This window comes from Bos grunniens, chromosome 15 (genome assembly GCF_055505025.1).
Source record: "Bos grunniens cultivar Pamir isolate PY7600 chromosome 15, Bosgru_T2T1.0, whole genome shotgun sequence".
Lineage (NCBI taxonomy): Eukaryota > Metazoa > Chordata > Mammalia > Artiodactyla > Bovidae > Bos > Bos grunniens.
The window spans coordinates 55,086,572-55,110,102 of record NC_141179.1 but is presented as its reverse complement, the minus strand read 5'-3'; the positions used below and the strand labels follow the sequence as shown (position 1 = coordinate 55,110,102).

The 23,531-nt window shown below is 53.2% G+C and overlaps 1 protein-coding gene across 4 annotated transcripts in view; it reads left to right on the top strand.

Annotated features, from left to right (window-relative positions):
• GDPD5 (glycerophosphodiester phosphodiesterase domain containing 5) overlaps positions 1 to 23,531 on the top strand; it is a 90,562-nt gene that overhangs the window by 39,134 nt on the left and 27,897 nt on the right. For all 4 annotated transcript variants that reach the window (XR_015142189.1, XM_086340874.1, XM_086340873.1 and 1 more), the window contains 2 exons: positions 9,036 to 9,212; positions 22,745 to 22,848. Coding sequence is in view for 3 of the 4 variants with exons in the window: in XM_086340874.1 (XP_086197000.1) it covers positions 9,096 to 9,212; positions 22,745 to 22,848 (221 nt within the window). In the remaining variant the exon portion in view is untranslated. The remainder of the gene's footprint in view (positions 1 to 9,035; positions 9,213 to 22,744; positions 22,849 to 23,531) is intronic.

Genomic DNA, 23,531 nt, shown 5'->3' with positions numbered 1-23,531 from the left:
TGCTCCAGTCAGGGGCGGGGTTGGAGGAGGCCCTTCCCTGTCAGACCAGACAACGAAGGACTGGGGAATTTGCCCTTCCATCCTCCTGGAGCAACCCCATCGATGTTTATCTCCTGAGAATGAGGAGAGAGCAGGTGGTTAAAAGGTTTTAGAAGCTGAGTGTTAAAAAGTCCCTTAGAGATCATCGGATGTGGTTTAGACCCTCCCCTGATACAGACAGGAAAGCTGAGGCCAGAGGCTTGTGGAGGTCACCCAGCCTGCTGGTGACTGAGCTCTGTATGCCCTGCCTCCTTCCCTGGGGGCTGGAAGGCTGCTGGAGGGAGACGTCAGGGCTCTGCCGCCCCCAGCCCTGAGTCCATGGTGGGGGGGTGGGGAGTCCTCTCTCCTCCCCAGAGTTCTTGGCCCTGCTCTGTGCCCCTGCTGCCCTGGTGCCAACCAAAACATTGAACTTGGCCCTTTGAGGTGCAATTTTCAGTGACACATGCTGTGGCTGTCATAGAGGGTGGTAGAAGTGAGGACAGATGGACCCTCTAGGGCTGGTGTCTTGGAAAGACCGGGCTTTAGGCTTGGCAGCCCTGGCTGCAAACGCTGTCTTCTCCACCATTAGCTGTTTGGTCTTGGCTGAATCATGTAATCTCCTAGGACTAGATTTATTGATCTAGCTATCTATCGACAAGAGGTGGCAAGAATACACAGAAGAACTGTACAAAAAAGATCTTCACGACCCAGATAATCACGATGGTGTGATCACTGACCTAGAGCCAGACATCCTGGAATGTGAAGTCATTTGGGCCTTAGAAAGCATCACTATGAACAAAGCTAGTGGAGGTGATAGAATTCCAGTTGAGCTATTCCAAAGCCTGAAAGACGATGCTGTGAAAGTGCTGCACTCAATATGCCAGCAAATTTGGAAGACTCAGCAGTGGCCACAGGACTGGAAAAGGTCAGTTTTCATTCCAATCCCAAACAAAGGCAATGCCAAAGAATGCTCAAACTACCGCACAACTGCAGTCATCTCACACGCTAGTAAAGTAATGCTCAAAATTCTCCAAGCCAGGCTTCAGCAACATGTGAACCATGAACTTCCTGATGTTCAAGCTGGTTTTAGAAAAGGCAGAGGAACCAGAGATCAAATTGCCAACATCCGCTGGATCATGGAAAAAGCAAGAGAGTTCCAGAAAAACATCTATTTCTGCTTTATTGACTATGCCAAAGCCTTTGACTGTGTGGATCACAATACACTGTGGAAAATTCTGAAAGAGATGGGAATACCAGACTACCTGATCTGCCTCTTGAGAAATTTGTATGCAGGTCAGGAAGCAACAGTTAGAACTGGACATGGAACAACAGACTGGTTCCAAATAGGAAAAGGAGTTTGTCAAGGCTGTATATTGTCACCCTGTTTATTTAACTTATATGCAGAGTACATCATGAGAAACGCTGGACTGAAAGAAACACAAGCTGGAATCAAGATTGCCAGGAGAAATATCAATAACCTCAGATATGCAGATGACACCACCCTTATGGCAGAAAGTGAAGCGGAACTCAAAAGCCTCTTGATGAAGGTGAAAGTGGAGAGTGAGAAAGTTGGCTTACAGCTCAACATTCAGAAAACGAAGATCATGGCATCCGGTCCCACCACTTCATGGGAAATAGATGGGGAAACAGTGGAAACAGTGTCAGACTTTATTTTTCTGGGCTCCAAAATCACTGCAGATGGTGACTGCAGCCATGAAATTAAAAGACGCTTACTCCTTGGAAGGAAAGTTATGACCAACCTAGATAGCATATTGAAAAGCAGAGACATTACTTTGCCAACAAAGGTTCGTGTAGTCAAGGCTATGGTTTTTCCTGTGGTCATGTATGGGTGTGAGAGTTGGACCGTGAAGAAAGCTGAGCGCCGAAGAATTGATGCTTTTGAACTGTGGTGTTGGAGAAGACTCTTGAGAGTCCCTTGGACTGCAAGGAGATCCAACCAGTCCATTCTAAAGGAGATCAGCCCTGGGATTTCTTTGGAAGGAATGATGCTAAAGCTGAAATTCCAGTACTTTGGCCACCTCATGCGAGGAGTTGACTCATTGGAAAAGACTCTGATGCTGGGAGGGATTGGGGGCAAGAGGAGAAGGGGACGACGGAGGATGAGTTGGCTGGATGGCATCACTGACTCGATGGACATGAGTCTGAGTGAACTCCGGGAGTTGGTGATGGACAGGGAGGCCTGGCGTGCTGTGATTCATGGGGTCGCCAAGAGTTGGACACGACTGAGCGACTGATCTGATCTGATCTATCAACCAGTCAATATAGATATTTAAATTAAATACATATATGTTTAATTATTGGACTTCCCCTGTTGCTCAGCAATAAAGAATCCTCCTGCAATACAGGAGGCACAGGAGACACGGGTTCAATCCCTGGGTTGGGAAGATCCCCTGGAGAAGGGCAGGGCAACCCACACCAGTATTCTTGCCTGGTGGGCTACAGTCCATAGGGTTGCTAAAAGTCAGACAAGACTGAAGCAACTTAGCATGTATGCATATTTAATTATTAGATTATTCTTTTGGTGAGAGTTTTTATTTTATTATTATTATTTTTTTTTTACTTATTTCGTATCTATTAGGATTTTCCTAGGCAAGAATACTGGAGTGGATTGCCATTTCCTTCTCCAGGGGATCTTTGTGACCCAGAGATTGAACCCAGGTCTCCCACATTGCAGGCAGACTCTTTACCATCTGAGCCATCAAGGAATCCCTGGTGAGAGTTTTTACAAATTGATTAGAAAATGCAGAGTTCCTACATACTCTCTTTCCCCTACCCTACAGTTTTCCCTGTATTAATATCTGCTGCTGCTGCTAAGTCGCTTCAGTCATGTCCGACTCTGTGTTACCCCATAGATGGCAGCCCACCAAGCTCCCCCGTCCCTGGGATTCTCCAGGCAAGAACAATGGAGTGGGTTGCCATTTCCTTCTCCAATGCATGAAAGTGAAAAGTGAAAGTGAAGTCGCTCAGTCGTGTCCAACTCTTCGAGACTCTATGGACTGCAGCCTACCAGGCTCCTCCATCCATGGGATTTTCCAAGCAAGAGTACTGGAGTGGGGTGCCGTTGCCTTCTCCAGTATTAATATCTAGGGGGGGTTCATTTGCTATAACTGATGAGCCAGTGTTGATACCATATTATTAACTGAAGTCCACAGTCTACATTAGGGTTCACTCTTTGTGTTATATATTCTACGTGGTTTGACAAATGTGTAATGACATGTATCCATCATTATAGTATCATACAAAATAGTCTCACTGCTCTAAAAATCTACCTGTGCACTCCACTTCCAACCCCTGGCAACCACTAATCCATTTACCAGTTCCATGGTTTTTGCCTTTTCCTGAATGTCATATGGTTGAAATCATACAGTATGTAGCCTTCTCTCGTTGATTTTTGTCACTGAGCAGTATGCTTTTAAGGTCCCTTCATGTATTTTTATGGCTTGATAGATCATTTCTTGTTGTGAAAAGTGAAAGTGCTCAGTCATGTCCGACTCTTTTGGACCCTATGGACTGTAGCCCGCCAGGCTCTTCTGTCCATGGAATTCTCCAGGCAAGAATACTGGAGTGGGTAGCCATTCCCTTCTCCAGGAGATCTTCCCAACCCAGGGATCAAACCCAGGTCTCCTGCATTTATTTTTACTGCTGAGTAATATTCCATTGTTGGGATGAACCCTATTCCTCCATTCACCTGGGACCCATATTTCTAACCTGTAAAGGAAGACTGTCAAGCTCTACTTTGGACAGTTGTCATCAGAAGATGACAGGTACAATGCTCAGCATGGTGCCCTGCAAGCCACCCCCTCTACCTTCCATCACCAACTTCTTTCACTTTAGCATAATGTTGTCAAGATTCATTCACATTGTATTAATAGCATGTATCAGTGTCTTATTCCTTTTTATTGTAACCTTGGATCCTTTTCGTGCTGTTCTATCTAGTGCCCATTCCTCAGATAGGTAAAATAGGTCTCCAAGGTCACACAGCAAGTCAGTAGAAGGAGACCAGGCTGATAGCCAGGCACTGGCACCTGGCTTGAGACTCTTTCCACTGTCAGGAGAGTGCGCAGACCTGGGACTGGAGGCAGCAGGGCCTGGGGGCAGTGAGGGCCTGGCAGCCGGCCAGTTGGGGGGAGGAATGAAGAGCCAAGGAGTGGGTGAGGTGCATTCCTAGGGTATAAGGGTGGGCAAGGCCCCTGGAGGTATGTCTACCCCCAACATCCTTCACCCACTCCATAGCAGACACTCACTCCTTCTCCCTCCTGACTCCCTTCCCTGTGCAAACAGGATGCTGTGGAAGTTCAGATTAAGAGGTGAGGGCTTTCTCTTGTCCCAGAGCCAACAGGGCTCCAGGCTGGATATTTCTTTGGAACTTGGCTGATAGCAGCAGCCCTGGGAGGTGGCTTGGAGAACCAGAAAATGGGAAGTGATGCCATTAGTCTGGGCAGGAGCGGGACAGGTGCGGAGAATCTGGTCTCTGGGGACTTGTCCCAAACACTCAGGGTCTGGGCAGCATGTCTCTGTTAGCAGAACTTCCTGGCCTTTTCAGAAGTACAGTCCAGGAAGCCCCCAGGACTGCCCTGTGCTAGCCACTGGGGAAATGGGAGTAACTCAGGTTGTTCCCTGGGGGAGGCAGGCATGTCATCTGTGCTCCCACAGGCAGCCCAGGAGGGAGGAGGGACTCCTGGAGCCCTCTCACCCAACCTGGGTCTCAGGGAAGGCTCCCCAGAGGAGGTAACATCTGAGCGGAGACTCGAAGCGTCAGGAGGCATTAGCCAGATGAAGGGACAGCAAGTTCTGGAGTGGTGAGGCTGGAGGAGCTAGATCCTGGTCATTTGTCTTTTAGGAAGCTCTCTGGCTGCAGGTGAGAGCTTAGATTGTTCAGGCCAGGCCTACCGCAGGGATTCCCCACCCAGGGGAGAGATGAGACCTGGGAAGCGGCCAAAGGGCTGGTGAGAAAAAGGCCTTGAGGGATGTTAGAGACATGTTAGCGGTGGTGAGGGGGTCACTGTGCCAGTGTGGGTCTGGGTGGCCTCCCTGGAGACAGCAAGGAGCCGCTGGCGATCTTGATGGCCCGAGGAAAATGTGTCAAGGAAAAAGAAGTTTGCCTCCCAGAGATACCCCTGCAGTTATGAATAGAATGAAAATTCATGGCAGGTGGGAGGAGAGAAAGTGCTGCACTCAATATGCCAGCAAATTTGGAAAACTCAGCAGTGGCCACAGGACTGGAAAAGGTCAGTTTTCATTCCAATCCCAAAGAAAGGCAGTGCCAAAGAATGCTCAAACTACCGCACAATTGCACTCATCTCACACGCTAGTAAAGTAATGCTCAAAATTCTCCAAGCCAGGCTTCAGCAACATGTGAACCATGAACTTCCTGATGTTCAAGCTGGTTTTAGAAAAGGCAGAGGAACCAGAGATCAAATTGCCAACATCCGCTGGATCATGGAAAAAGCAAGAGAGTTCCAGAAAAACATCTATTTCTGCTTTATTGACTATGCCAAAGCCTTTGACTGTGTGGATCACAATACACTGTGGAAAATTCTGAAAGAGATGGGAATACCAGACTACCTGATCTGCCTCTTGAGAAATTTGTATGCAGGTCAGGAAGCAACAGTTAGAACTGGACATGGAACAACAGACTGGTTCCAAATAGGAAAAGGAGTTCGTCAAGGCTGTATATTGTCACCCTGTTTATTTAACTTATATGCAGAGTACATCATGAGAAACGCTGGACTGAAAGAAACACAAGCTGGAATCAAGATTGCCAGGAGAAATATCAATAACCTCAGATATGCAGATGACACCACCCTTATGGCAGAAAGTGAAGAGGAACTAAAAAGCCTCTTGATGAAAATGAAAGAGAAGAGTGAAAAAGTTGGCTTAAAGCTCAACATTCAGAAAACGAAGATCATGGCATCCGGTCCCATCACTTCATGGGAAATAGATGGGGAAACAGTGGAAACAGTGTCAGACTTTATTTTTCTGGGCTCCAAAATCACTACAGATGGTTACTGCAGCCATGAAATTAAAAGACGCTTACTCCTTAGAAGGAAAGTTATGACCAACCTAGATAGCATATTGAAAAGCAGAGACATTACTTTGCCAACAAAGGTTCGTGTAGTCAAGGCTATGGTTTTTCCTGTGGTCATGTATGGATGTGAGAGTTGGACTGTGAAGAAGGCTGAGCACCGAAGAATTGATGCTTTTGAACTGTGGTGTTGGAGAAGACTCTTGAGAGTCCCTTGGACTGCAAGGAGATGAACCAGTCCATTCTGAAGGAGATCAGCCCTGGGATTTCTTTGGAAGGAATGATGCTAAAGCTGAAATTCCAGTACTTTGGCCACCTCATGGGAAGAGTTGACTCATTGGAAAAGACTGTGATGCTGGGAGGGATTGGGGACAGGAGGAGAAGGGGCCGACACAGGATGAGATGGCTGGATGGCATCACTGACTCGATGGACGTGAGTCTGAGTGAACTCCGGGAGTTGGTGATGGACAGGGAGGCCTGGCGTGCTGCGATTCATGGGGTCGCCAAGAGTTGGACGCGACTGATCTGATCTGATCTGGGAGGTGAGAGGTGAACAGCTCCAAGAGCCCCGGTCAGCCAAGCCCTGGGCTGAGACCTTGGTGCAGGCAGTTCTATTTCCCTCTTTTCCAGACTTGAAATGGAAATTCCATTCCTGGGTGGGTTGTAATGCTCAGTTGCGGGGGGTGGGGGAGCAGAGGACACATGGGAATCGGTCCCGGGGTCAAGGGGGTCCTGGGAAAGGAATGTGAGGGCAGGGCTCCTGCATGCAGAGTGCCCACCTGCTGTACCTCTGTCATTGCAGCCGTGTGCCCCGCTGCCACCGGCCCTCCCTTACCCCCCAGGCATCTGACCTTTTTTTGGAAGTCAGGACAAAAGCTTCAACCAAGGCTCAGGGAAGAGCCCTGAGTGGCTCTGGCTACAGGGCAAGTCATTGGCCAAGGCAGGGTGAATCCAGTCCTCTTTTTACATATACCAGCTGCCTCCCCCATTCCTGGGGAAGTGTGATGGCCAACCAGACAGTAGAGGTCCTCATTTGGGGGTGCACAGGGTAAGATGTGGTTCCCTGGCTATGGATTTTACTCTTTTACCTCCTCTGGAAGGCTGTGGATGTGGGAGTCTGTATATGAGTACACACTGCTATTTTTTTTTTTTTAATTATTTTTTTTGGTTGCACTGTGTGGCTTGTGGGATCTTAGTTCCTCCATCAGGGATTGAACCCAGGCCCTTGTCAGTGAAAGCATCAAGTCCTAACCAGTGGACCACCAGGGAATTCCTACCCTGACACACTCCTTCTAGAGAGGAATAAAGGAAAAATGAGAGGGTCTCCTACCTGCTGACCCACCCCTGGCCTCCCCAACTCCATGGGAGCTAAGCTGACTGCAGCAGCATCCCCATCCAATACTGTCACCCTGAGCCCTGGACTTGGCTCAGCTCGGAGAGCCCCCAGCATCTGTTCTGTGTCCACATGCCTCCCCAGGGAGACATGGGCACAGGCTGCACCAGACAGTTCCTAGCACTTAGGCAGCTGCAGGTCAGTCAATATTACCAGCAAGCTCCTAATTCATCCCTGCCCTCGCAGTGGAGGCTGTAATCCCTGTGCTGAGGTTAGCACTTGGGGAGTGGGGGTGGTGGGGTGTTGGGCAGAGGCCCTGAGTAAGGCCCAGATGTGGAAGTCATTGGTGGGCCTGAAGCCCAGTAACCCTGTGCTATAGTCCCTGGGAAGTCAGAGAGGGAGCTCATCCTGCAGGCCTCCACTCAGCGCTGTCTCTGGGAAGCACGCCCTGACCCTCCTGTCCCTATTAAGTGACCACGGCACCCTTTCCTCTCTCTACCACATGCTGCAGTTATGATCCCGGGTCATGAGCCACTGTGCCCTGTGGTGGCAGGGTCAGCAGGCTTTCATTTATGGACTCTGAAATTTGACTCTTGTATAATTTTCACAGATCAAAATATATTTTTGTTTTGGCTTTTTTTCTCCCAACTATTAAAAAATGTGAAAACCACTCTTGAATTGTGGGCTGTGTAAAAATGTGTGGCTGGTTGGATTTGGTCATGAGTTGAGAGAAGGAAATGGCAGCCCACTCCAGTATTCTTGCCTGGAGAATTCCATGGACAGAGGAGGCTAGTCGGCTGTACAGTCCATGGGGTCACAAAGAGTTGGACACGACTGAGTAACTCACACCTTCACTTACAGTTTTCTAGCCCTCGAGTTAAAGCCAGACTGCTGGACTACACTGTGTGACTTTTGGCAAATGGCTAGACCTTTCTGTGCTTGAGAATTCTCACCTGTAAAATGGGGATGATAATGACCATACTTTGAGAATGTAAAATCATACAGCAGCTTTGAAAAACAGCTGTTGGCAGTTCTTCAAAAAGTTAAACATAGAGTTATCATATGACCTAGCCACCCCATCCCAAAGTATGTACTCAAGAGAAATAAGAATATACATTCACACAAAAATGTGTTCACAGCAGAGTTTTCATGACAACCAAAAAGTGGTAACAACCCAAATGTCTATCAACTGATGAATGGATAAAGCCGTCTATCTATACAACTAAATAGTTCCCAGTCATAAGAAATGTAGTACTGATTCATGCTATAATGTAGATGAACCTTGAAAACATTAAGTGAAAAAAGCAAAACATACAAGGCCATATATCATGTGATTCAGTTTGTGTGAAATGTCCAGAATGGGCAAATCCATGGAGACAGAAAGTAGGTTAGGTCGCCAGGGCGTGGGAGTAGGACAGTGACAGCTAATGGGTTAGGGGATTTCTGTTGGTTGGTTAGGTCATGGGTGGGTGGCAGGGGACTGAGAAGGATGGGCCTCTGACTCCAAGTGAGACAAGGACCCGCCAGGGCTCTGAGCGGAGGCTGACCCTCCCTGACCTGGGCTACAGTGACACTTGCTGTGTGGGGACTGAGTCCCCAGCCCTGCCCAGCCTCACAGACCTGTGCTTCCTCCCACAGGACCAGCTGGGGGCCTCCATGGGCGCCTGAAGGCAGGGCGCCAGGGCCGCGGGCACGAGCATGGTGAGACACCAGCCCCTGCAGTACTATGAGCCGCAGCTCTGCCTCTCCTGCCTCACGGGCATCTACGGCTGCCGCTGGAAGCGCTACCAGCGTTCTCATGATGACACCACTCCGGTGAGCTGTGCGGGGGCAGGGGCCAGAGGAGGGGCGGGGTGCCCGGGGCTGGGGGAGGGGCCCCAGCTCTGTGGCTCTGAAGTGTGGCCTTCTGGTTTCAGTTTCTCCTTCTGTGAGGTGGGCCTGTGGAAATTCCCAAATCTACCTGACTAGGTGGGCAAGGCAGTAGGCCATCCTGTCATGGGTGTAGCTAGTTGTTGATGCCCCCTTGGCGGTGTGGGTGCTGGGTTGCTCGTGGAGCCCTGGGCAGGGTGGGCTGCTCCAAGAGGGAGGGGTCCCCGCTAAGTGAGCAGAAGTTCCCAGCTTCCTGGCGGATCCCGACGGGCAGGCAAGCAGGCAGGTGGCCAGAGGGGAGGGTGGGGAGCTGGGCCAGGCCATCAGGAGCCTGGGAGCTGGCAGGGCCATGGCCTGGCACCGGGGCCCAGTCACCTGAGCCACACACGCCTGCCAGGGCTGGCAGCAGGTGCTCAGCCGGATACAGAAAGCCTCCTTCAGTGTCCGGCTCCCCAAGCCAGACCCTACACTGCATTTCCGTCTCTGGGACGCCGTCAGCCAGTGGATCTAGTTTCTTCTCTGAAGGAACCCAATTCCTTCAGGAGGGAACAGAGAGAGAGATAAATGGTGTTTATCTAAGAGCTTTGCTGCCTGAAAAACAACTTTCTCCTCCATCCTGCTTGTCTGAACAAAGAGGCCAGCCTCCAAAATCAGCCAGTCCCAAAACAGGCTGTAGTGACCAGGGGCGGAGGTCAGAGGCCAAGCATCGCTGGGCTATTTGCATGTGGAGGTTTGAGAAGCTTGTCTGCCTGTCTGCCTTCCTTCCCTGCCTGTGATGGTAGGGACGAGGGGACAGAGTGCTAGACTGACCCAGGAACCTGGGCTCATCACCCTCAAATGGTGAGAAGCAGGTACCACCTTGTGGGCACCTGGCCTGATTCACTGCCATGTCCCCACTCAGGCACACAGGAGACAGTACGCGCAACTGAGGCAAGGGAGAGGAGGGCCCTGCCCAGGGCAGCCTGGCTGTCTTCTCTGCTTTGCTCCGAGCTCTGTTCTTCCTGAGACAGTGGACAGAAGACAGCAGGGGCTCCACATGTCAGGAAGGCAGGAGCTCAGAGTCCGCTGGCACCCAGGTGTGTCTGTCTGTCTGCCGGGTGCTAGGCTGAGCTTGGCCATGCAGCCACCCCTGTTGCTCCCAAGCCCGTGAGCTAGATGTCATTGCTACCACTTCCCACCTGGGGCAACAGCCAGGGACAATGTGACCAGGCCAAGGTTGCAGAGCTGGTGAGGGGCAGAGCTCAGATCTGGTCTGCATGGTGTGGGTCGAGCACTCTCGGTAGGGCTGGGGTGGGGTGGGAAGACAGCTGAGGCTGAGGAAGGGAGAAGGATGGCTGGCCTCCTAAGAAGGAAGCGCTTGGCCATCAGACACTGGAGGAAGCTGCTCTCCTGGGGCACCTCACACCTCTTGGTGGGCCCAGGGCCAGCCAGTCACAGGCTGTGTGGAGTCAGGAAATGATGGGTCTTGGCTGGGGCCAGCACAGGGCCCAGACTGGGGGAAGTGGTGGGTGAGGCCAGTTTTGAGCTGACTGGGGGCCCAAACGGTGTAGGTTCCCTAGATGCCAAGGCCTGGGTGCCAGGTATGGGGCAATGGCAGGAGGCTGCAGGCCAGGAGCCAGCTTGGTGGCGAGAGGGGAGAGGGTTTGCAGCAGCTCCAGGTAGCAGGGCCTCTGCAAAAAGGGCTGGGTTCACCTCAGGCAACCAGAGCCTCCCCATCCACCCGACCCCTCCCCAGTCAGCTCCTGCTTCCCCGCCCACTTCCTGGGTTCCCTCCTCAGCCCACTCTCTTCTCTCTTCTCCCCAGCCCCTCCCCAGGACTGTGATGGGTTCCTGGCCTGATGCAGTTGAAGGACCAGTGTCTCAGAGTCAGGCTGGTGCAGAGAAGCTGTAACCTAAGTGTTGTTGAACAGCTGGAGGCCCAGAGTGAGCCCTGGGAGTGCAGGCTAGGGGGTGAAGGAGAACCCCAGGGGTCTAGGGGGTGGAGGAGAGGCCTCGGCCAGGGGAAGGGGGTCCAGCTTCGGGCCTCATCTCCACCTTCCCCTCCTCCTTTGGGCACCCCTTACCACCCCCACCCCTGTTTCCCCCTCAGGACCTCTTGGGGGAGCCTCTTGTGTCTCCAAGTCAGGGAAACCTAGGGTCAGGTTCCTTGGTGGAGCTGGACCTCTCGGGCCTCATCTGTGAGACGAGGTGACAGACACGTGGTGAGTCACAGAAGCCTTCGTCCTCAGGCTGGGAATGAAGTGTGAGGGTAACAGTTAATGTTTGTCGAGCACATGTTGTGTGCAGGGAGCGGATGACTTCTTACAGGCACAGCCCTGTTGATTGTGGGGCATGGCAAACACCCTGTGGGGCATGTTTAATTGTTGTGCCCTGATTATGGATGGAGAAATCAAGGCTTGAAGCCCTGTCCCACCTGGAGTCCATGATAGATTTGCAGCAAGAGTCTCAAGAAGTTGGAGGCTGCCAGGAAGACAGGCATGTTTTGAGTCTGGGTGTGTTTAAAGGAGAGCTTGCAAGGATATTATAGCCAAACGCTCCGGGAAACAAACTCACTCAGAAGGACATCGTGGATAGTGGAGTGCAGTTTATTACACCGGCGGGTCCGAGGCAGAGTTTCCTCTTTAGCCAGGGACCCCAACCAACTTTTGTTGAAAACCTTATATACCTTTAAGTGTACTGCTCAAGCCCACATCCCCAAATTCCTTAAACCTAGCTTGGAAAGTGTTAAAGGGAGATGCAATCAGGTTACAGCCATGATTCATAATCAGAAGGGTCAGCTGATTATACATTGGAGCCTACACCAGTGGGTGCCAAAAAGATTACAAAGGTGATTGACTACATAGGGGATTATTACATTCTTTTTGGCGACAGGAAATCTCGGTATGGAATCTGGTGTTTAACAGTCTGGGGGGCCAGTTCGGCCATGGGCATGTTATCACCATGGCTCCCAGGCACATGGTCCAATGCTCATTGAAAGTGCAAGGTGGAGTTTCCTTCTTTTTCAAGATGGAGTCAGCTCGGCCTGTTCCTTTCCTCCCTCAAGGAGAAAAAGGGAATGGAGAGGACTTGGGAGGTTGCCTGGAGGGAGAAAGATCACAGGACCAGGAGCATTTGGGACAAGTTGAAAAGTGGCTTGAATGCCAGAGTGGGCACCTTCAGTGCTTCCCTGGTTAAGAGCTGACCCTGCAATATTGGGATAGATCCTGGAGATGGAGGAGCGGGGCTGGGAGCCTGGGAAGGCTGCCCCTCCTCTTCATCCAGGCTGTTCTTCCTTCCTGCCCCTCTTCCACATTCCCACCTCCTCCAACCCTCCCCCCAGGACACACACTTGACAAATAAGCAAACAGGAAACTGAGGACCAGAGAGGTGAAATGACATCTTCTCCCTCCTGCCAACACCGAGGGAGTGGAGGAGCCTGGCAGCAGGGGGCCAGCTCACTCGACAGCTAGGAAGGGGAAGCAGAAGCTTTTTATAACTGGGGTAATTAATTGGTTGTTGTCTGTGACTCATTACTCTAATATTGCCAATTAAGGACGGGATAGGACAGAAGACGGTTCTCAAGCCCTCCCCACAGGGCCCCCTGAAGACTCTGCATCCTCGGGAGGCAGCACAGTGTCAAGACCAGATTCACTGTCGCAAGAGGGATATAGGTCAGAGGCCTGGAGGAACTTCTGTCTGAGACATTGAAGGAGATAGACAGTGACAGTCGACGCTCTTGCACTTCTACATTTGCCTTTTCAAGGGTGTTCCAAGCTTTTCTGACGTCCTCCATTGTATGGATGGGGCTCCAGGAAGAGGAAGTGATTTATTCAAGCCCAGGAGTTGAGGGCACGGCTTGCACTGCCCCTGCTTGCTGCCCCAGTCCTGTGCCTTCTCCCCTGTTCACTCCAAACAGTCTTGTCTGGGATGCATTGGTCAATCAACGAACCTGTCCTGACACCTGCCCTGAGTATATCAAACCTGGTGCCTCCCCTCCCCCGAAGGGCTCCCTGGTGGGTGGGGAGCAGACCACAAGTGACGTCCAGACCACCCAGGGTGATCACTGCCAAGGCCCAGGGACATCCTGGGCAGGAAAGCTTGTCTGAGCTGGTGTCAGAAAGAGTCAGCTGTCATGTCGTGCCAGCGTGGGGAAGGCAGGACAGCTGCGTGTTACTGCAGCTGAGTGTCTTGTGTTTGGGAACTGAAAGCGATTTGGCATAGTGTAGCTCTCGATGTGAGGAGGAGAGGCGCGTGGCCAAGGGGACCTGAGCCTGCACTCCATCCTGGGAGGTGGGGGCCCAGTCAGACTCAGACTGTGCAAGGACCACTCTGGTTCCATCATGGAGAAAGTGCTGAGGGACCTTGAGTGGAGGTGGGGAGGGCAGGGAGCCAGAGAGAAGGCTTGAGGCCTCAACTAGGGGGAGGGGTCCACAAAGCAGCAGCTAAGGGAGGGATTCTAGAGACACCTACAGTATCATCAGCTGACTGGCTGCAAAAAAGAGTTTTGATGATGCCTCCCGTCATCCCATGATTTCTACCTGGCTGGATGAGGTCGTTCCTGGGGTCAGGAGTCCATGCTATGCCCAGGGGTGCATGAGAGGGGTCGTGGTCTTGGTGGAGTCCAGGAATAGTATAGTGGAGGAAGAACACAGATAAAATAAATCCCCTTCCCTGGGCCTGCCACTGCCTACCTCTTCCAATGGGAGCCCCTCCCACCATGGCAGGAAGACACCTTCTGTGGGGGAATCCATCGGCCCCCTCTCACCTGCACACCCAGGTAGCCTACCTCACCCCCTCCAGTATTGCCGTCTGCTCCACTGTCCCCCTTGCCTAGAATGCCTTCTCCCTGGTCTCTGTCCCTCAAAGCTCATCGCAAATGTCTCTTCCTCTAAGAAGTCTCCACTTCAAACAAAGGAGTCAGGCCTCGTTCCCCCACCCCACTCCCCTTCCCCTGGACTCCCGCAGCAGCACCCAGGGCCCTGGGCCGCCCAGGTGAGTGGTGACTATTTCTCAGAGGAGGGCCTTGGGCACGGAGGGGGAGGATGACCGAGCAGGTGAGTTGAAGAGCAAGTGAGGAAACCAGTTAGGGTGGGCAAGCTAGATCCCCGATGAGTCCCGAGTGAGCACCCCAAGGAGCACTTGGGTGGTCTGGAGAGTGCAGGTATACAATGCATTCCAGTGCCCCTGGCTGTGGCTGGCAGGGACCAGTGCTAACCCAGCCAAGGGACCTCCCAGGCCACCCTTGGGGCTGGGGTCAGGCTCTGCCAGTAGGTAGGAGGAGGGGGTGAGTTTCCCAGCTCCATGCCTTCCTGTCCTATTACACCCTGTGGGCTTCTGACAGGCATACAGGGCAAGGAAGAATGGCTCTCACTTAGGAATCAAGGTGGGCTCCCTGGAGGAAGCAGCCTTGGGAATGGGCTCAGGGGTGTGATTAGAGTCAGCCAGATGCACCTGGCTAAGGGGCTGCAGCCTGAACTCTACCCTGCGTTCTCCAGCGACAGAGTGAGTGACCTGAGTCAAAGGCAGACCCCTTCTGGGCCTCAGCTTGCTTGTGAATTAGGTGGAGGTACAAACCCATGCCCCACGGGTCCAGTTAGATAATAGATACCTGAACAGGACAGACCACTGTTCCAATAGGGGAAAACGTGTCCTCCCTACAAACTTTTAAAGGGATGGCTGTTCCCTTCTCCAGTGCTTTGGGGGAAAGGGACTCAGCAGGTCAGAAAGGAGCCCTCTGAGCTTCAGCTCTCCCAGGCCTAAACTGGAGATGATAAGACCCATTTAATCCTGTAAACCTTCCAGGGTTGCCATGAGGATAAGAAAATGGGCGATGATATTATTGCATCCATGAGAGAGAGAGAGGAGAGGCTGGCAGAGGCTGTTGCAGTACAGGGAACTGAGGATTTATCGCTGTAATTAAAGCCAGGCTGTCTCTGGCCTTCGGGAACCACCCCACCCCCCACCTCACACACCGGGCCCCCTCCCTAAACCACACTGAAGGGGTGCCTGGCGTAGTCATGCCGCACTCCAGGGGAGACAATTAAGCTCTTGTTCATGACCTCCGTGACCACCTTGAGTCCCTAGGGAGCATGGATGGGGTGGGAGGTGATGGGCATCCGCAAGAGGCTGTGGCCACGCACCACCCTGTGGCCTCGGCAGCGCCCTCTGCCGGGCGTAGGGATAATCCCTCCGAAGGGCCCCCAGCTCTTGCTCTCCGGTCTCCTCACTGGCGGATGCAACCCCCGGGATGGTCTGGAGGGAGTGGGTGCTCCAGGCTGAGCCGGGTTTCATTCTCCTGCCTAATGAGCCATTCTGAGTGCTCCCAGGCAGAAGTGAGGGCAGAGGCCTAATTGCCCAGCTCTCTGTAGCCAGAAAGATAAATCCAGCCTCTTACACTGTCAGGAGCTGGCTGGGGGTGGGGATTTTAATCCCTTTCCCTTCTTCGCCCTAATGCTGCCGTCCAGCTCAACCCTCCCCAGGCTGCCCCCTCCCCCAAATCTCCTGGGTCAGAGCCAGAATAACCCTGCTAGGGCTGCCCAGCTCTCTCTTCTGGGAGCTCCCCACACCTTTCCCAGCTGACATTCACCCATCTCCCCATTAGGAACTTGATGAGGATGAAATGGGCTGATGGTGGGAGGAGCTGGTGTGCCCCAGGTGTAGCCTGCAGGTGGACGGACTCCGCGGAGAGGAACCCCTCAGTCACTGTCCAGCCTCTGCACAGGGCTGCGTATTGCTAAGTACACAGCTGGACTCTGTCTGGAAGCGGAGGCGGGACCACAGGAGTGGCACCCGGAGCAGAGCTCAGCCACGCGGAAGGAGCCGTGCCAGGCGGAGCCAGCACACGGGGAACACAGACTAGAAAACCTAGAAACAGCCCACACACATCTGAGCGCGTGCTGTGTGGTAGACGATCGTGGAAATTATTGCAGATATGACAAACCGAACAGGCACAGCTGAAGTATGCATTTGGTGAAAGTAAAATTAGATCCCTGCCTCTTACTTCAAATGAGAAGAAATTCCAGATGGATTAAAATGTGTTTTTTTCTTTTTTTAAGCTCTTTTTTTTTTCTATTTAGGAAGAACATATTGAGGAAATTCAAACAACTCAGGAAGATAGAAAGTAAAAGAAATTCTCATCTTCATGCTTTAGAGGAAAGGCTTTCAAACCTCTGTCCATACACGTATACACACATACGGAGCTATAGATGGATAGGTGAACTACAGATTTAAATGTCAATAATGAGAAATCATCAGTGTAAAATACATAATCACAAGCCACGTTCCCTAACACGATACCAAAGACAAAAGCCTATAAAGGAAAAGAGGGATAGATTTGACTGCATAAAAATTTAATTTTTTATATAAAAAGCATGAAAACCAAAATTGAAGTCAACTGATAAAATAAGAAAAAATAGATAATCTATACTAAAGTTAATACTCTTACATAGAGGAAACTTTTTGAAATTTAATTTTGATTTTTAGTGATTTTTTTTCAATTTTTTTTTTTTTTGGCTGCACCAATATTTCTTTATTCATTTAGTTCCAGCACATGGTATCTTTAGTTGCAGCATGTGACCTCTTAGCTGTGGCATCTGGGATCTAGTTCCCCAACCCTGGGATCTAACCTGGGCACCCTGCAATAGCGACTCAGAGTCTTAGCCACAGGACCATCAGGGAAGTCCTGACAAAGCTTTTATAAACCTGCCAGAAGCCAGTTATCCCAAACAAAAGCCACCAGGTTCTGTGCCTTTGCACGTTCCACACCCTCCCTTACCTTGTCATTCCAAAAAGCCTGTTCCTTTCAGCTTTGCTACAAGCATCTCTTCCTCCAGGAAGCCCTCCAGACCATCCCTGCCCCCATAACTGGCAGTGTGCTCTGGAGCAGCCCATGCTTGCCCCATTCACCATACTGGCTTCTAGGACTCCAGTTGCCTCCTGGCTGGTCAGTCTTCTGTGCAGGCTGCTCAGCGTGGAGTCCAGGCTTTATCTCCCAGTGTCCAGGGCTCAGTATGTGTGTAGAATGATTGGAAGAAAGTAGTGGCTCGGATGTGGAGGGAGATGCTGGAATTTAGTTTGGTGTGAGGTGTAAGGTAGGAGTCTAATTATACACACACACACACACACACACAAAAGGATGTCCAGATGTCCCAATATCATCTGTTGAATTCTCCGACCTTTCTGTGTACTGATTTACTTGGCATTCATCCTGTGTCCATCCTTCCAGACCATTCCCTGTCTTTGGGTCTCAGTTTCTCCTGTTCTTAATTGGACCTTTAGTGGATGAGGCAGGATGATCTCTGAAATCTTTTCGAATGCTGAAATCCCAAGGCTCCTCCTCTGGCACTGCCTGTGATTTTCCTCCTTGGTCAGACAAGGATAATTACAGGTCCTGCTGCTTGTTGCTTTGGGATAGTTGAAGAAGCTGGAGGCACCCAGACCTGGTTGTGAATTCTGGCTCACGTTTGCCCCTTGTGACCTTGGGCAGCCCACTTTCCCTCCCCGAGGCCTGGTTTCCTCTGACTATTCCTGCTGCTTTGCAGAGCTGTGGAGAGGATGGGATGCGATGGAGCAGGTAGAGGGCTGCTAGGAGTGCCCCACCCCCAGCTTTATGAAGTGCTCTTCCAAGGCTCTGTCTTCCGGGGCGGCCACGTGGTGCTGTGAGCCCGGATGGGGCAGCTGCTGTGTCAGGTCAGGGTCTTCTTCCTTCATCTTTGCCGGCTCCTAGAACTGCAACCTGCAGAACTGAGCCTGACCTCTGCATCCCCCTGACCATGGCACCTGCCCTGGGCTGGGAAGGGGTGATCTGCTTGGCTGTAAGCAGCTGGGGAAATTTGATGTAGAGCAGGGGGCGGGGAACACTTGATCACTGTCTTCACATAATTAAAGGGCTGTCAGACACGAAATGATAATTATAGGAACGATCGTGGATTTGGCGACTTAAGCTTACATCTGTAGTCACATTCAGGCCTGGCAGCCCTCCCATGAGGTAGAGGTGATGTCATCTTCAGGAATAGAGGAGGAAGCTGGGGATTGAATGAGGTTCTGAGCCATTGGCCCATGGCCACACAGCTAGCAGTAGGAGGGCGGGGAATGAAAACCCAGCTCTTGATTATATTGCCCTGTGCCCTGGTCATTTGACCCCAGTGTTCCTGCCCTTTGGCTGGATTTGTTCTGGGTGGTATCAGAGAACTGGCGGCAGGATTGCAGCTGAGGAGCAGACTTCGGGAGGGATGGAAGCAAGAAAAGCAACTCCTGACACCCTGCCATTGCCAAGCACTTCTGTCCAACACTGCCGTCCCCATTTTACAGAACAGGAAGTCGGTGCTCAGGGAGGATAAAGCAGTGTCTTCTCCAAGGCCACCATTTAGTAGGCAGCCTGTCTGGGATTCTCACCCAGTGTTACAGGACTTTGCCCTGCCCCTGTCCGGCCACTGTCTCAGAAGGGAGAACCCTCAGCCCAGAGGAGGGCCAAGCAGCATGCAGACAGGAGTACCCATCCCTGGAGCTGTAGGAGCCAAAGCAGGGGCGCTCCTGTCCTGGGGGCCACAGACACAGTGTCTGTCCCGAGGGACACGCAGGGAATAGGAGTCCTGCCAGACAGCTCTGCCTCTGAGTGTGAGTCTGAAGTCCATGGTGGTACCAAGGGCAGGGAGGCGGCTCCCACTCAGGTGCCATCCTGATGCAGATTTCAGGCTCCAGGTTCTATTTGGAGGTGCCCCAGATGCTAGGGGACCCTAGGGGTGCACCCACAGCAGTGTCTGTGTGTAGAGTTCTAGCCCAGGGCACAGTCTGGGGCGGGCAGCACCCGGCAGCAGCATGGCCTGCGCTCACACGTCCTGCATGGGCTGGGATCTGTGGCTGCAGTGCTGTGTGACCCTGTAAGCCCGGCTGCTAATAAGCTGTTTCCGCACTCACGGTCTCCTCTCAATGCAGAAGGCTGCAGGCGGGACAGAGATAAAAGGGATGAGGAGAAGACATGATAACCAGCAGGAAAAATTGGTGCGCTGCTGCCAGGTGTGGGACAGAGGAGGGTGGGGGCAAGAGTGGAAGAGACAGGATGGGGCCGGGGCCTCTGGGACGCTCCCCCACAGCCACCCCTGTGCAGGGAGGAGCCGCCTGCCCGTCCACAGCCAGAGCTCACCCATCCCCTTCCCCGGCTGCTCTCAGCCACTTCCCTGTGCCTCTGTAGCCGGTCAGGAATCACCTGACCTTTGTCCTGCTCTCAGGCAGCTGCTAGACTCAGAAGGGAAGGGGCTGGGGTGTCACAATGGGAGTTCCTTCCCTTGGATTCCAGGGGCCCCCAGGCTTCGCCTGAGGATAAACCCAGGGTTGGATGACGTCCTTGTCCCTGGTGGCCCTGAGGCCTCCCTGCATCCCCACCACGTCCACACCGTCTTCTCACAGCGTGTCTGAGCACCACAGTCCTCCGAGGGCTGTGGGCCAGGGTGCACAGATACTTCAGCCATCCCTGGGCGGAAGGAGTCTGCAGCCCAGTGAACTAACTGCCCCTTATTATGCACCTACTGTGTACCACTTGATGTACATCACTTCATTTAACATCAACCCTCCAGAGTACGGGTGTTATTGCCTCTTTACAGGGGAGGAAAACAAGGCTCAGTGGTAACTTACCCAAGTGGCAGAGCCAGGTCTGTCTCCCTCTTGAGCCTGGCTTCTTTCCAGGTCAAGTTGGTGGGTACCAAGAGTCTGTGCAGAAGCAGTGAAGAAAAGGAGGTCCTGGGACTTCTCGGGTGGTCCAGTGTTTAAGACCACACTGCTAATACAGGGGTCATAGGTTTGATCCCTGGTCAGGGAACTAAGGTCCCACGTGCCATGCAGTGGGGCCAAAAAGAAAAAGGAAAAAGAAAGGGAGGTCTTGGGGGCTGCAGCGATGGGAGGAGTTCCTGAAGGAGAGGAAGGCTTGGCCTAGGGGATGGGCCCCAGTGAGAGAGGAGAAAGGAATCTCAGGGAGTTGAGCTGGGTTTGGGATTGTCACACTTGTGTCCCAGAGGGCAAAGGTGGGTTTCCGGGAGAGCTATGCAGGTTCCCAAGGGAGCTGCAGAGGGTTGCCTCCTACCTCCGCTCCTCCTCTACTTGGTCACCTTGAATACATTGCTCAACCTCTGACTCACTACCACTTACCCACTTTGAGCCTCTGTGCAAATAAGCAAAGGGTGGCCCTTCCGCAAGGCCTGGAGCAGAGCCAGGCTGGCTGGTGAGGGGCGGGGCTGGCTCAGGCCCCTCCCCTATAAGCTGCCCAGACAAGGACCAGTCGTGCCACTGGAGCCTCTTTGTCAGTGGAACTTCTCCCTAGGCCACTTCCTCCCCGAGCTCCTGGCTTTCCCTCCCTTTCTTCCAGGCCCTGCCATTCGGTTTTTTCCTCTGATTGTTCTGAGTGACCTGCTGTGAACAGAGCCTCTTCACCCCCATCTACAGGCTCACTGTGGCCATAGGACCTCTGGCTTTCAGCTCCCAGTATTGTCAACCTTGGGTGGCCCCCAACCCCAGCTCATGCCTTGTTCCAATAATGACGTTCCTAGTCCTTCGTGTGGGTTTCCAGGGGTAGGGAGGGGATGCCCCTCATTCTTGCCCCATCCTTCCTGCCCCATTGTCGGGATCCAGCCCAGTGAGAACAGTGACCCTTGGTACTCAGGACCCTTGTCCACTGTGGGCCCTCCTGACACCCGAAGTCTTCCTGATCACCTGTCAGAATTGTCACTGGGTCCTGCGTCACGTGTCACCAAGGACATCCCCTCCCAGCACGTGTGGCCGGTTCTCTCCCTGTCACTGTCCCTGATACTATTCCCCTGATTCTCACCACCTACTGACCTCCATGCTGCTGACCTGGGACAGGACTCATCATTGGCTGAGGCTCCCCCCTCACTTGGGCCCTTCTCAGAACCTTGTCCTCTGGCCAGAGGCCTCATACCTACTGAGGGAGAGTGATCTCTGTGGACAGAGGGCCGCTCACTACTGCTGGCTCGGCGTTCACAGAATACCAAGGGCTCCTCTTTAGAGGGGGTAGTAAGTTGGTAAACCCAGAGTGAAATGTCTCCTGGGTGGGCACACTCATGCCAGCGTCAGAGAAAGAGTCTTTTCTCGTCTACCATCTCACTATCAAATCTATCTTAAGTTGCCACTCACCCTGGGAATATGAAGACCACCCAGACCTCGAGGTGGTTACAGTATAGCGGGGGTGGGGGGGAGTTCCTGACACACAGTGGGACAGTTCTAGAACTGCAGGGGTCGTGTCATAACTGACAGGGGTGCCCCAGTTATGGAAGCTCTGCGGAGATGGAATCCCTGCTGGGATGGGGAAGGCCTCGAGGAGGAGGAAGAGGGCTGTCTGGTGGACCTGAGAGGCCTTGCTTTCTAGACAGAGACATCGAGAGGTTAAACTGGGCTTAGAACTGTAGCTCCAAGCTGGCTGTGCGGTGCCGGAAGGATCAGAGGTGCCAGCAAAGCTGCAGGGGGCCCGGGCAGTGGCTGGATGAGAGACGCTGAGCTCCTCCAAGCCCTCCAGCCTCTCAAGGTGGGGGGTGGTCTTGGGTCCCTCCTGCACTGACTTCCCCTCCGAGCTGTTGTTTGTGCTCATGATCTCAGCAGTTTCCCAGAGAGCAGGATGTTCCAAGCTTGTTGTGCCTCTGAGATAAGGGGACGGATGGAAGCAGGGGTACACCCGAGGGCCCAGCCGGAAGTGCCTGCAGACCTCTGGGGGAAGCAGCAGAGGCGGCGTCAGCAGGACCCCCTCCATCCACCCAACACGCACACTGCCCCCACCCCACCCCCGGGCCCCATGAGATAGAGGGGCTGACCCCAGGTGGGGGTGGTAGAACATTCCTTCAAATCTAGAGGCTGGGGCACTGCTCTTTAACCCTTCTCTAACTTGCTGTGTGACTCGAGCAAGTTGCTTCACCCCTCTGGGCCTTGGTGTAGCAGGCGCGGAGGTGAGGAATGTGACCCCTCGGACCCGGGATCACCCTCCCAGTGTGAAGGCTCAGGCAGATGTGGCCTTTGGTCCTGGAGACAGTGCACACAGGAAGGGCCTCAGGCTGCAGCACTAAGGGCCCAGCTCTGGGGTGGACCCCCGACCCTGCCCTGGTTCCCCATCATTTGTGACTCTGGGTGTGATGATGTTGGTCAGGTCACTTCCCTCTCTGAGCCTCAAGTCCCCACCCGTGTGAAGAGGGGCGGGGAGCACTGGCTAACATACCCCAACTCTGTCCCCAACTGCTCGTCTGAACCTGGGCCTCATTTTCCACACTTGTCGGTGGGCGAGTTCCTACTGGAGCTGAGGGAACTTCCCCTCCTCATGCCTTCCACTGTTTGACAAAGGCAGGCCGTGGGGGAGCGAGGGCAGTGGGTAAAGCAGGATAGGTGCCCTTGTGCACCCGCCTGGCGGTGGGGCTGCCACGGGGGGAGGGGTGGGAACGTTCTGGGTGATGGTGGCCTGAGGGCCAGCCTTGCCCCCACTGACCCCTGCCCTTGCTCTGCCCCTCCAGTGGGAGCGCCTCTGGTTCCTGCTCCTGACCTTCACCTTCGGCCTCACGCTCACCTGGCTGTACTTCTGGTGGGAAGTCCACAATGACTACGATGAATTCAACTGGTGAGTGGGGACCAGGGGGCGGGGCCTGGGGCCTGGGCATCTGGTGGCTGAGACGGGGGTCGGGGGTGAGGGACAGGTTTGAACCTCTCTCCCAGGCTGGTCCTCAGGGCCCAGCCACCACTGGCCACCAGCTCACTGTGTAACTTTTGAGGGCGTAATCCTCTAGAGAGAACAGACACTTAGGGGAGCTGAGACCAGCTGGGGAGAACAGGGAGCTCCTTCCTGCTGCTGCTATCATGGAAATAGGGATGTAAGACAGGGCAGGGGCTCGGCTGGGAGCTGGGACCTCTGGACCCCTCGTGGACAAGGACTCCAAGGCCCAAAGAAAGCAAGGCCTCAGCGGAGGAGGTGGTCCCCGACCCCAGGCCTCCTGCCTCCCTGAGCAGGGCCGTGGGCCGGGCTGGCAGATGCTGTGGTTCTGGGAAAGCTCAGGGTCCCTTGTGGGCAGCAGCCTCAGGTCCAAGGACATGTCTGGGGCTGGGTGCACAAGGGCACCTATCCTGCTTCATCCCCTGCCCTTGCTCCCCCACGGCCTGCCTTTGTCAAACAGTGGATGGCATGGAGGAGGGGAAGGTCACCGGCTCCAGTAGGAACTTGCCCACTGACAGGTGTGGAAACTGAGGCCCAAGTTCAGATGAGCAGTTGGGGGCGGAGTTGGGGCTTGGCAGCTGGTGCTCCCTGCC